Below are 13,819 nucleotides of genomic sequence, written 5' to 3'. Positions count from 1 at the left end.
AGATAGCCAATTCCCTTCCAATAAATCAAATTTATTCTTAAGTCATATCAAGTTGGACACATGAGCTGGGATGTGGGGAGAGTACAGGAGACTTAAAGAAATAATTTCTTCCTTCTGCATACTTCAGATTCTGTAGCTACTGTCATAAGTTATGAATTTAAAAAGCAAAGTAAAAAATATATTACTTAAAGTCATAAAAATGAGTGACCAGACGATGACAAGTAAATAGAAATAATCAAATATTGGACAGGGGAATAAATTTTATGTTAATGGGTGAATTTAACTCAGATGACCATTATATCTACTACTGTGGGCAAGAATCCCTTAGAAGAAATGGAGTAGCCATCGTGCTCAACAAAACAGTCCAAAATGCAGTACTTGGATGCAATCTTAAAAATGATAGAATGATTTCTGTTCGTTTCCAAGGCAAACCATTCAATATTACAGTCCAAGTCTATGCCCCAACCAGTAATGCTGAAGAAGCCGAAGTTGAATGGTTCTATGAAGACCTACAAGACCTTTTAGAACTAACACCCAAAAAAGATGTCCTTTTCATTATAGGGGACTGGAATGCAAAAGTAGGAAGTCAAGAAACACCTGGAGTAACAGTAATTTTGGCCTTGGAGCACGGAATGAAGCAGGGCAAAGGCTAATAGAGTTTTGCCAAGAGAACGCACTGGTCATAGCAAACACCCTCTTCCAACAACACAAAAGAAGACTCTACACATGGACATCACCAGATGGTCAACACCAAAATCAGATTGATTATATTCTTTGCAGCCAAAGATGGAGAAGCTCTATACAGTCAGCAAAAACAAGACTGGGAGCTGACTGAGGCTCAGATCATGAACTCCTTATTGCCAAATTCAGACTTAAATTGAAGAAAGTAGGGAAAATCACTAGACCATTCAGATATGACCTCAATCAAATCCCTTATGATTATACAGTGGAAGTAAGAAATAGATTTAAGGGACTAGATCTGATAGATAGAGTGCCTGATGAACTATGGATGGAGGTTCTTGATATTGTGCAGGAGACAGGGATCAAGACCATCCCCATGGAAAAGAAATGCAAAAAAGCAAAATGGCTGTCTGAGGAAGCCTTACAAATAGCTATGAAAAGAAGAGAAGCCAAAAGCAAAGGAGAAAAGGAAAGATATAAGCATCTGAATGCAGAGTTCCAAAGAATAACAAGGAGAGATAAGAAAGCCTTCCTCAGCGATCAATGCAAAGAAATAGAGGAAAAAACAGAACAGGAAAAACAAGAGATCTCTTCAAGAAAATTAGAGATATCAAGGGAACATTTCATGCAAAGATAGGCTCGATAAATGACAGAAATGGTATGGACCTAACAGAAGCAGAAGATATTAAGAAGAGGTGGCAAGAATACACAGAAGAACTGTACAAAAAAGATCTTCACGACCAAGATAATCACGATGGCGTGATCACTCACCTGGAGCCAGACATCTTGGAATGTGAAGTCAAGTGGGCCTTAGAGAGCATCACTACGAACAAAGCTAGTGGAGGTGATGGAATTCCAATTGAGCTATTTCAAATCTTGAAAGATGATGCTGTGAAAGTGTTGCACTCAATATGCCAGCAAATTTGGAAAACTCAGCAGTGGCCACAGGACTGGAAAACATCAGTCTTCATTCCAATCCCAAAGAAAGGGAATGCCAAAGAATGCTCTAACTACCGCACAATTGCACTCATCTCACACACTAGTAAAATCATGCTCAAAATTCTCCAAGCCAGGCTTCAGCAATATGTGAACCATGAACTTCCAGATGTTCAAGCAGGTTTTAGAAAAGGCAGAGGAACCAGAGATCAAATTGCCAACATCCGCTGGATCATGGAAAAAGCAAGAGAGTTCCAGAAAAACATCTGTTTCTGCTTCATTGACTATGCGAAAGCTTTGACTGTGTGGATCACAATAAACTGTGGAACATTCTGAAAGAGATGCGAATACCAGACCACCTGACCTGCCTCTTGAGAAACCTGTATGCAGGTCAGGAAGCAACAGTTAGAACTGTACATGGAACAACAGACTAGTTCCAAATAGGAAAAGGAGTGTGTCAAGGTTGTATATGGTCACCCTGCTTATTTAACTCATATGCAGAGTACATCATGAGGAACGCTGGGCTGGAAGAAGCACAAGCTGGAATCAAGATTGCCGGGAGAAATATCAATAACCTCAGATATGCAGATGACACCACCCTTATGGCAGAAAGTGAAGAGGAACTCAAAAGCCTCTTGATGAAAGTGAAAGAGGAGAGTGAAAATGTTGGCTTGAAGCTCAATATTCAGAAAACAAAGATCATGGCATCTGGTCCCATCACTTCATGGGAAATAGATGAGGAAATAGTGGAAGCAGTGTCAGACTTTGTTTTTGGGGGCTCCAAAATCACTGTGGATGCTGATTGCAGCCATGAAATTAAAAGACGCTTACTCCTTGGAAGGAAAGTTATGACCAACCTTGATAGCATATTAAAAAGCAGAGACATTACTTTGCCAACCAAGGTCCGTATAGTCAAGGCTATGGTTTTTCCCGTGGTCACGTATGGATGTGAGAGTTGGACTGTGAAGAAAGCTGAGCACCGAAGAATTGATGCTTTTGAACTGTGGTGCTGGAGAAGACTCTTGAGAGTCTCTTGGACTACAAGGAGATCCAACCAGTCCATTCTAGAGGAGATCAACCCTTGGTGTTCATTGGAAGGACTGATGCTAAAGCTGAAACTCCAATACTTTGGCCACTTCATGCGACGAGTTGACTCACTGGAAAAGACTCTGATGCTGGGAGGGATTGGGGATGGGAGGAGAAGGGGATGACAGAGAATGAGATGGCTGGATGGCATCACCAGCTCGATGGACATGAGTTTGAGTGAACTCTGGGAGTTGGTGATGGACAGGGAGGCCTGGCGTTCTGTGATTCATGGGGTCGCAAAGAGTCGGACACGACTGAGCAAATGAACTGAACTGAACTGAACTGAACTGAGACAATCCCCAAACTTTGATGAATGGGATTCAAAAGTTACAGTTCAAAGTTAATAAACCAAGTAAGAGAGGCAAAATATTTAGAGTTGTGAAAGTCATCACCAGAAGAATGAAGACAAAAGGTAAAATGTGACTACATCTGGGACTAATGTCGGGGCATGGAATGGGAAAATGCTGCTGTACATTTTCTACCTTTCTGTACTGCTTACATCTCTTCCTAGTTCCTCTCTAAGCTGCACCATCAGAGATCTCAGCCCATAAGAGAAAGGAGGGTTAGCTGAACCCCCCCCCCCCATCACACACACACACGCACATGAACAGGGACCCAGCTGCAGCTCTGAGAATGCAAAGTATAAAAGATTTAATTACACAAGATTTAACTCAAGAGCACAGATTTGCCTCCAGATTTGTTTTCTTGGGTAAAACACAAAGTAGCCTCACATCCATCATGAGCTAAATCACATACTGAAGGGGAAGGAAATTCAATCCCAGAAGATGACTGGGAAAATGCAAGTGTTCTGTCCCTGAGAAAAGCAAGTCACAGAAACTTCAGTCTGTCATGATTTTGGATCTTGGCTCCCAAGCATCCCACTAACACCAAACTTGAAAGATTAGCTGCTTATTTCAACTGTTTAAAAATACTCAAAAACTTGAGCATGCCACAGGCTAATCCCAGCATGAAGTCTCACAAGTATGAACAAGAAGAACTTAAGGTTTACTGGAAAAAGCACAAGATTTGGGGTTCAAACATCTGGGACTGTTTTATTAGCTGATGATCTTGAGCAAATCATCACTCCAGCCTGAGTTTTGTCATCTACATAATGGTAAAACAATTACCACTTGCAAGGAGTTGCTATTAAAATCAAATGAGATAATAGACTACATATAAGAATACTTGATATAAAGCCCAATACAAATGTTAGGCAATTATCATTATTACAATTGGTCACAACAGACAGCTGTATAGGCACGGCATAATGGAAAATCTATCCTACTATTAAAAATATAGCCAGAGAGAGGTATCTCTCTACTTGAAAAGGATGTTTATTCTCATTTCCAGAAGACTAATATGGTGCTTGGCCTCACACAACTCACTGTGACATCAGTGGAGCTATGCCTCCCTTGAATGATAACCAATATCCACATGCGCCTAGCAGACTCCTCAGTTCACAGCTTTGGGTAAGGAAAAGATATGTGTTAGAACATGTTAATGAAAGTAGATTAGCATGGTTAGTAAGAGATGAAAAAAATGTGTATATCAAGTACTGTTCTTTAGATTACAGAGGGGAAATGTATCCAAATAAGCCTAAAAAGAAGGCTGAGGGAGTATATACAAAGGACGCAAAGCTAACTCCTTAGGAAAGTAGTGTGATATAAAGAAAGAGCCTGGGATAGGAGTCAGGAAAGTTAGTTCTGGCTCTCTGTGAAACTCTGGAGCAGCCCATTGCCCTCTCTGGGCCTCATTTTCTCTATAATATATAAAAGGAATTAAAAGGCTACTTCACACAGCAGATCAATCATTTAGAAATTGTTTATTATAGGCCAGGTAATATTCTAGGTGCCAGGAATCTAAGCAGGAAACAAAAACAGGCACAGGTCCTACTGCCATGGATTTGATGTGCTAGATGATCTCCATTCAACTCAGAGGCTCAACACGCTAAAGCTCTGCCTTTAGGCTGTGCAGAGGCCAAAGAGGACAGTCAGGATGGTAAATGACCAAAGGAAATAAGGTTTGACCTCTAAGGGAGCAGTGTTCTTTTGGGGAGCAGAAGCAAGTGCCCCTTGCTCCCATCTTGCTTCCCCCAGGTCCTGGGCATCAGAACTTAATACCAATTATGGCAGCCAATTGACTTATATCCTAAAAGGCAGGTCTAGGACTCAAAGAAGCTTCCAGAAATAGAAATATATTTTGCTTTGTTTTTCAGTTAGATAACTAGAGAAATGAGAAAATCCTTTGATACTTTTATTAAACTTATCTAAAATGACTAATATTAACAGATGAAATTTCATAAAAATTAATGATCACTATATTAAATGTTCCTAACCTCTATTTCATATAATGGGAAAAACACAATTTACATATGTAAATTTAAGAGAAATTAATTATTTGTTATATATAAACAGAACATAACACTTCTTTTACCAAACATGAAGCCCCAGCCTTGATTTCTATAATACATGAAAATAATGTACTTCATATTGTCAAGAGAGAAATACTACTGATTTTTATTCTGTATTTTCTATTTCCCATTTGTTGATTTAGTGTTAAAGAAGGAAAGTTTTTACTCGGCCATTAAAAAGGGTGAAATATTCACACTATAAAATAGATAATAAGAACCTGCTGTACAGCACAAGGAAATCTACTCAATACCCTGTAATGGCTATAAGGGAAAAGACTCTGCAAAAAGAGTGGATATCTGAATGTGTGTAACTGATTTACTTTGCTATTCACCTGATACTAACATAACATTGTAAGCCAACTATACTCCAATAAAAAATTTTTTTCAATAAGAATGACGTAACAACATTTGCAGCAACATGGATGGACCTAGAGAGTGTCATACTAAGTGGAATAAGTCAAACAGAGAAAGACAAATATATGATACCACTTATAAAAAGTGAAAGTGAAAGTCACTCAGTCATGTCCAACTTTGTGACCCCATGAACTATACAGTCCATGGAATTCTCCAGGCCAGAATACTGGAATGGGCAGCCTTTCCCTTCTCCAGGGGATCTTCCCAACCCAGGGATCAAACTCAGGTCTCCTGCATTGCAGGAGGATTCTTTACCACCTGAGCCACCAGGAAAGCCCAAGAATACTAGAACGGGTAGCCTATCCCTTCTCCAGTGAATCTTCCTGACCCAGGAATTGGACCGGGGTCTCCTGCATTGCAGGCAGCTGAGCTAGTAAGCAGAATCTAAAAAGAAAAAATTGATATAAACGAACTTATTTACAAAAGAGACACAGACTCACAGACTTAAGAGAACAAATTTATGGTTACCAGGGGGAAAGAGTTTGGGGGAGCGACAGATTGGGAGTTTGGGATTGACATGTACACACTGGTAAATTTAAAACAGATAACCAGCAAGGACCTAATGTATCGCACAGGGAATTCTGCTCAATATTGTGTAATAGCCTAAATGAGAAAAGAATTTGAAAGAGAATAGATACATGTATATGTATAACTGAATCACTCTGTGTATACCTGAAACTAACACAACATTGTTAAGCAACTATACTTCAATAGAAAAAAAAATTTTTTTACATCAGTCCTCTTTGGGAGAGCTATCAAAAAATTATCTCAAAACAGTCTCCTGACCACTCCTCTCTCTCCAGCTCACAGGCCCTGGGCTCTACCAGCACATACAGTCTACCACAGGATTCTCTGACATGTCTGCTTCATCCTGGGGTTCCCCATGATCAGTATGACAGAATGAAGATAAGGATAGGCTGCCTTGAGTGTCTCAGAGATGAATAGAGTGATGAGATCCGCAGGAAAAGTCTTGGAGCTGGTGGAGAAGGGACTGGCCAGGATGTAGACCATGGAAAGTACACGGAAACAGCCCAAGGACTTCAGGACAGTGATGTGAGCCTCGGCCTGAGCATCTCTTCCACCGGCTGTATGGACCTTCATCTTCCTGTGGTGTCTATACAAAGAGACAATCAGCAGCCCAGAGGAAACAGGAAACATCATGAAAGGCATCATACTTCCTGTACTGAGCTGTAATATACATATATAGTGCCAGTGTGAAATGGGCCATAAGATATCGCTGTTTCCTTGGGAAGGAACTGGAGAAGTCTAAGCTACCCCTGACTATAAGTAACAAATGGATCGTGAAGTACACCAGAAAGCACCAGCAACTCGGGTAACAGGCCCTCTGCTTCAGCCACAAGGAGACAGGGTGTTCAACGGTCATGATCTTCCTACAATAGGAGACACAGAAAACTCGCAAACCACAGGCTGGCCTGGCTTACCAGAACCCTGAAGACACTGAGATAGCGAAGTCAATGGCTGCTCTGGAAAAGCAGGAACAGACTTAAGTCCACCATAATCAACCATTGTAGAAGCAACCGACAGACCGCCAGGCCCAAGACAATGAGGTTATATGAGGACTCTCCAGACCACAAGAACTCCATTTCCAATGAGGCCAATGAGAGATTCAGCCACTGCCACCAGCATCAGCAGTCCTAGGATAGAGGTCGGTGTGGCTGGGGAAGTCTCTCACTGCTGTTGCAGAAGGTGTTCTGCTTTAGTGCAGATAGGTGTATACAGCTCCTGGCTACACTGCAGATTCCCTGAAGGTGATACCACACTCAAGGTAAGCTCTTAGATCACAAAATCTGGATTTGGTCTTCAGTTCAGTCGCTCAGTCGTGTCTGACTCTTTGCGACCCCATGAATCAAAGCACGCCAGGCCTCCCTGTCTATCACCAACTCCCGGAGTTCACTCAAACTCATGTCCATCGAGTCGGTGATGCCATCCAGCCATCTCATCCTCTGTTGTCCCCTTCTCCTCCTGCCCCCAATTCCTCCCAGCATCAGTCTTTTCCAGTGAGTCAACTCTTCGCATGAGGCGGCCAAAGTATTGGAGCTTCAGCTTTAGCATCAGGATTTGGTCTTACCCTTCTGCAATCTTTTCTCAAGCATAGACTGAACAGCTCTGACCAGGAGCAAAGAGTTTAGAAGTTACAAATCTCTCTGTATTTGCATTCACATGAATGAACACAGAACAAACCCTGAAACAAGACATTTGAAAGATCACAGACACCAAGTCTCCTCTCAAGGATATTGGGTTAACATTAGATACTAACACATCATATAATAAGGGCTTCCCAGGTGGCACTAGTGATAAAGAACCCTCCTGCCAATGCAGGAGACATAAGAGACACAGGTCTGATCTCTGGGTTGGGAAGACGCCCTGGAATAGGAAATGGCAACCCACTCCAGTATTCTTGCCTGGAGAATCCCATGCATAGTGGAACCTGATGGGCTACAGTCCATGGGGTCACAATGAGTTGGACACAACTGAAGCAACTTAGCATATACGCACATCAACAAGAGAGACCAAATCAAAACATTCTTAGATTCTGTACCATGCCAGATGTGAGCTTGTTCATATAAAAAAGAAATTCTATTTTCATAAAAAGAACTTTGAACATGTAAGCATGAAAGCTGAATAAACTCAGAACTTCAAAATATATTTTATTATTAAAGACAGAATTAGGGGAATCCGGGGAAAGAAAACAATCAGAGAATCAGAACATATTTCACTTAAGTGGCAAATAATAAAAAAATATACAGGAGATAGGGTACAGAAACCATTACTATTAATCAGGATCTCTGAGGTCATCTGCCCTTATGATCAATTATCCACACACACTTGACTTAGCGTATATCTCACATTAAAATCTTAAGAGAAAGGAGATGGGCTCAAAGAAGGGGGAAAAAAGACTAGCACAGTTATCAAGAAATACAGGGAAAGTGCTTCCTTTATTCAGATTCCAACTTCTTTGGGACAAGCCAAAAGCAGATGTATTTGTGAGAGGCCAAATTCTAAACTGGCCCCCAAAGTTCCCACCCCTTGGTGTACACACCCTGAATAATCCTTGAGCAGGTGTTCAGTTCAGTTCAATTCAGTCGCTCAGTCGTGTCTGACTCTTTGCGACCCCATGAATCACAGCACGCCAGGCCTCCCTGTCCATCACCAACTCCCGGAGTTCACTCAAACTCATGTCCATCGAGTTGGTGATGCCATCCAGCCATCTCATTCTCTGTCGTCCCCTTCTCCTCCTGCCCCCAATCCCTCCCAGCATCAGAGTCTTTTCCAGTGAGTCAATTCTTCGCATGAGGTGGCCAAAGTACTGGAGTTTCAGCTTTAGCATCAGTCCTTCCTGAGCAGGTGTAGAGCTATGAATAACACGGGATGTCACTCCTGTGATTAGGCAATATAACATGGCAAAGACAGAGGGCTTTTGCAGATGTAATAAAGGCCCTAATCAGTCAAGTTTGAGTTAATCAAAAAGGAGATTCACCTGATTTAATCAGTTAATGTCTTGGAGGAGGAACTGAGCCCTTCTGCTGGCCCTGAAGAGTCCAGCTGCCATGTTATGAGAGTGTTACATGTTGAGGAACTATTGGAGGCCCCGAGATGCTTAGACTTGACACCCCCATCCGACAGCTGACAAGAAAATGGGACCTCATCCTACAAATGCAAAGAACTGAATCCTGCCAATAACCAAGAGCTTGGAAGAGCACCCTGAGCTCCAGAAGGCACACAGTCCAACCAACATCTTAACTGTGGTTTTTGAGAAGCCTGCACAGAGGGCCCACTTGGGCTGTGCTGGAACCCTAATCTACAGAAACCATGACACAATAAAAGTATGCTGCTTTAAGCTGCTAAACTTGTCTTGCTGTGCAGAGAACAGAAAACCAGCATGGTATTCGATACAAGCTGGAAACGACTATAAAGGGAATGAGAAGACAGTGGAACTGGATTGAAGAGAAGGGGAAAGGCCAGGCTGGCGCCTTCGGAAGGCAGCACGGGTGTAGTAAAAAGAGTTCTGCTCCACGTCCCAGCAGCACCTGGGGCACTCTATGAAGCTGCAAGTGAGCCACCACCCTCTCGAGGTCTCAGCTGTCCCACTAAAAATATAATGGATTGTAGGACTGGATTTCAGTTCACTTAGGTCAGACACACAGAGTGCTCATCGGGTGCCAGGCAGTGTGGCAGGCACAGGAACACAGCAGTGAGCAGTCCCCGCGTCCAGGGTGCACGTGCTGTGCCTCACCCCACCCCCCTGAGGGCCTGGCACCCGAGAACTCCGCCTGCAGCTGTGGAGAGGCAAAGGGGAAGACCACAACGGCCACTGGTCAGAGAGCTGGGATGAGGCGTGAACCTCTCCAAGAGCAGGGCTTCTATGGTGATTTTTCAGGTGCAACTCTCCTGCTCTCCGACCTGCCGCACTCCAGGTCTTGGGCCGTGGAACCTCAGGCAAAGCAGGGTAGCCACTGACATGGATCCAGAAAGCCCAGTCTCGCCTCAGAAAAAAAAAATCACCAGAAACCAAAAGATGGTTTCTTGACAGATTATGAGTGGTATTAAGAAAGGCTAATCCACATGGAGAACTGAGATAATTAGTTAACTCTAATGAGAAAAATGTTTGTCTAAAAAACATCTAGCAACTAACACAAAGTTCAAGTCTTTTTAACACTCATTATTTCAAAATCACAGCTATTTTTTTAACTTCATTTCATCAGGGGATACATAGTCTACACTGGCAAAGAGAATTGGATTACCTATAATAATTTAGAAAAATGTGATCCTTTCCATTCAAAACATGAAAACTCAGTTTTGACATCTGGAGTTTAACAAAACAAGCACTTAGCATTGCTTAGAGAGCAACAGCTCTGGTTTCTATTCTGTTTTTCACATTACTTTCTCATTTTATTTCAAACTTAAAGAAGAAATAAGAAAAAGAGTTGAGAACAGAAATTTCATTAACTCTACAGTAAGTTAATTATAAAAAGTTAATTTTACAGTAAGTGAATTTTATTACTGGCAGTTTTCTAGAGTAAGGGCTGACTCGATCTCCCTCCCATGTCGTGGACACCTTCCATAGAATTCTTCAATAGGTCTGATTCCTCCTAACCATTATAATCGAAATGTCCTTAGTCGCTCAGTCCTGTCCAACTCTTTGTGACCCCATGGACTGTAGCCCACCAGGCTCCTTTGTCCATGGGGATTCTCCAGGCAAGAATACTGGAGTGGGCTGCCATACCCTCTTGTAGGGGATCTTCCCAACCCAGGGATCGAACCCAGGTCTCACCACATTGCAGCCAAATTCTTCACCGTCTGAGCCACCAGTGGAAGCTCATGAATACTAGAGTGGGTAGCCTATCCCTTCTCCAGGGACCTTCCCAACCCAGGAATCAAACCAAGGTCTCCTGCATTGCAGGTGGATTCTTTCCCAGCTGAGCTGCCAGGGAAGCCCAATATGTAAAGGCAGCCATGAGTATCTCAGAGATGAGCCAGGGGTGGGTTCAGCAGAGGAAGAGCTGGAGATGATGGCAGAGAGGCTAGCCAAAGCATGAAAGCCATGAGAAGAAGGAAGAAGCAGCTAAAAGACTTTGGTTTCAGACTCAGATCTGACACTTATATCCAAAAATTGCCTTCCATCTACAAGCTACCAGACTCAGTCCAGCTCCATCTCCTAGATCTGACATATCTCGGGGACTCAACCTCTCCTGCACACAGCCTTTTTCAATGCTTCCCAGAACTGTGCCCACGTCGCCATCAGAAGGCATCTAGAAGGCAACTCGCCAATAGCAGCTGTTCACCTGAGCAAATTAATTCTTCTCTTAATACACTGTATGAGTCTAAACATTCAGAAATTGAGCAAATTAAGCATGTTACTAATAAGCATGTGTAACCAAAACTATCAATATACATATATTTATTGTCTTTCCAGCTTCTTTCCCACCACTTTATGAAGAGGTGAAGTTCTTGCTCTCTTGGGTTGGTACCATGTCTTGGGTACTGGAATTTAGGTGTTTGCAGGGAGAAGGAAGTGCCAAACTACATCATCCTCCATGGCTTGTGTGCAGCAAGGATCAGTATAAAAATATAAGCATCAGCAGCAATGCTGGGGCAGAAAAAGTAAATGGTAGTGAGGGGACCTGGCAGATAGGAGACCTGCTGCTGCTGCTAAGTCGCTTCAGTTATGGCCGACTCTGTGCGACCCTACAGACGGCAGCCCACAAGGCTCCCCCGTCCCTGGGATTCTCCAGGCAAGAATACTGGAGTGGGTTGCCATTTCCTTCTCCAATGCATGAAAATGAAAAGTGAAAGTGAAGTTGCTCAGTCATGACTGGCTCTTGGCGACCCCATGGACTGCAGCCTACCAGGCTCCTCCATCCATGGGATTCTCCAGGCAAGAGTACTGGAGTGGGTTGCCATTGCCTTCTCCAAGATAGAAGAGCAGAAGCTATCTTCTCTGGTTCCATAAGTATGAAAATTTGGGAGGAGAAATAAGTAAGACAGACAAGATTTGGGAGACCCTCTAGGACGCATGGCTTAATGCCACTTCCCTTGAGAGTGAACCGGACGTAGAGACTTACCTCTAAACTAGAATGTCTGGAAAGGGAAGCAGAATAAGCGGGCAGTGGAGAAACCTGTAGATACTACCTTAACCAAGCAATCCAGGTTAACAGGACCAATGAATAGTCACGATAACATCATGTACCCCTGATGTGATGCGATGTGATGAGAAGGGTTCTTCACCTCTGTTGTACTCTTCCCCAAAGGCATTCAAACCCAGTCTAACTGTGAGGAAAACATCAGACAAACTCAGGTGAAGAGACATTTTACAAAATGCCCAAACAGTAACCCTCTAAGCTGTCAAGGTCATGAAAATCAAGAAAAGATTGAGAAACATCATAGACCAGAGGAGACCAACACTATCTGCAATGTGATATCCTGGACTGGATCTTAGAACAGATAAAGAACACGTATCACAAAACCAGTAAAATTTGGATGAAGTCTGTAGTTTAGTTAACAGTTAGTGTATGAATGCTGGTTTCCTGGTTTCAACGAATGTATCAGATTATGTAAGGTATTAACATCAGAAAAGCTGAGAGAAGAGAATATAAGAACCCTACACACTCTCTTAGAAACTTTTCTGCAAAATAAAATTAAAACTTTATTTTTGAAAAGTTACATAAAACCCAGTTACAGAAGGCTGTTCGCATGACAAGCACATTTTTAACATTTTGGGACTTGTGCTTTTCCAGAGAAAATTTGGGAGATGGAGGTTTTCCCCTCGCAAGATCATGCTAAGAAAAGAATTGTGCGACAGAGATGGCAGACAGGACTTTCTGGATATCTGCTCATCCAAAGTAAAGTGTCCACAGTCCCATGCTAGCACTAACCCTCAATGGGACACAAATCTCTTGACCAGTTCCTTCTAAGGGGAATTTAAAGAGGGGCACTCGGGGCCACTCACAGAAAGGCACCATGCTTCAAAATCTGACAGGTTTGGGGGTGCCTCCCAGCTCAACCAGTCAGAAGCCATGCTCTCAGACAAGTCAATTAAGCTCTCAGAGCTCCTGGTTCCTCCTTATAAAGAAAGTTTTGATAATAATGCTTACCTCACAGGTATATTGTGATGATAAAAGGACATATGAATTTACCTAGCCTGGTTCCTACAAATTAATGTCAGTATTTTTCTTTCCTTCCTCAGTGATTTCTCTCATACTCCTGTCAACAAAGTAGGGGAACATCTGAAGTCTGCTGGTATTCACAGTACGCAAATATAAGAACTGGGATGGTGCTTCTAAAAAAGGTGATCAGCTCTACACAATTCCAGAATTTCTGGACAGTAAGAGTGATGATAGGAGACAGGCCTTTAAAAGCAGGCAGAGAAGTCAAAGATATAGAGGAACAAGTGGGTATTACAGAGGTTTTTCTGAGTAATATCAATATATTTTATTATTTCTTGAGAGCCCTGAATTCAGGTCATTATATAGTCATTGTCCCAACTATGAAAGCAGCAAAACTGAGACAAATAATTTTCTGTATTTAAAATAGGTCAGCACAACATTATAAAACAATTATACTCTAATTTAAAATATACATATATACAAAATAGGACTTCCCTGGTGGCTCAAATGGTAAAGCATCTGTCTACAATACGGGAGACCTGGGTTCAATCCCAGGTCAGGAAGATCCCCTGGAGAAGGAAATGGCAACCCACTCTAGTACTATTGCCTGGAAAATCCCATGGATGGAGGAGCCTGTAGGCTACAGTCCATGGGATCACAAAGAGTC

General features: G+C 42.4%; 1 protein-coding gene across 1 annotated transcript; it reads right to left on the bottom strand.

The window, feature by feature from the left end:
* Nucleotides 1-6,331: 6,331 nt before the first annotated feature.
* Nucleotides 6,332-11,298, bottom strand: TAS2R5 (taste 2 receptor member 5). Its single transcript, XM_088831892.1, is given in 6 exon segments — nucleotides 6,332-6,781; nucleotides 6,783-6,933; nucleotides 6,935-7,108; nucleotides 7,110-7,203; nucleotides 9,783-9,825; nucleotides 11,182-11,298. Coding segments are annotated over 6 exon segments (1,029 nt in total).
* Nucleotides 11,299-13,819: the final 2,521 nt, after the last annotated feature.

This window comes from Moschus berezovskii, chromosome 3, assembly GCF_049115385.1.
Source record: "Moschus berezovskii isolate FMDL1 chromosome 3, NW_MosBer_1.0, whole genome shotgun sequence".
NCBI lineage: Eukaryota > Metazoa > Chordata > Mammalia > Artiodactyla > Moschidae > Moschus > Moschus berezovskii.
The sequence above is the reverse complement of the archived record's forward strand: the minus strand, read 5'-3'. Positions and strand labels throughout refer to the sequence as shown.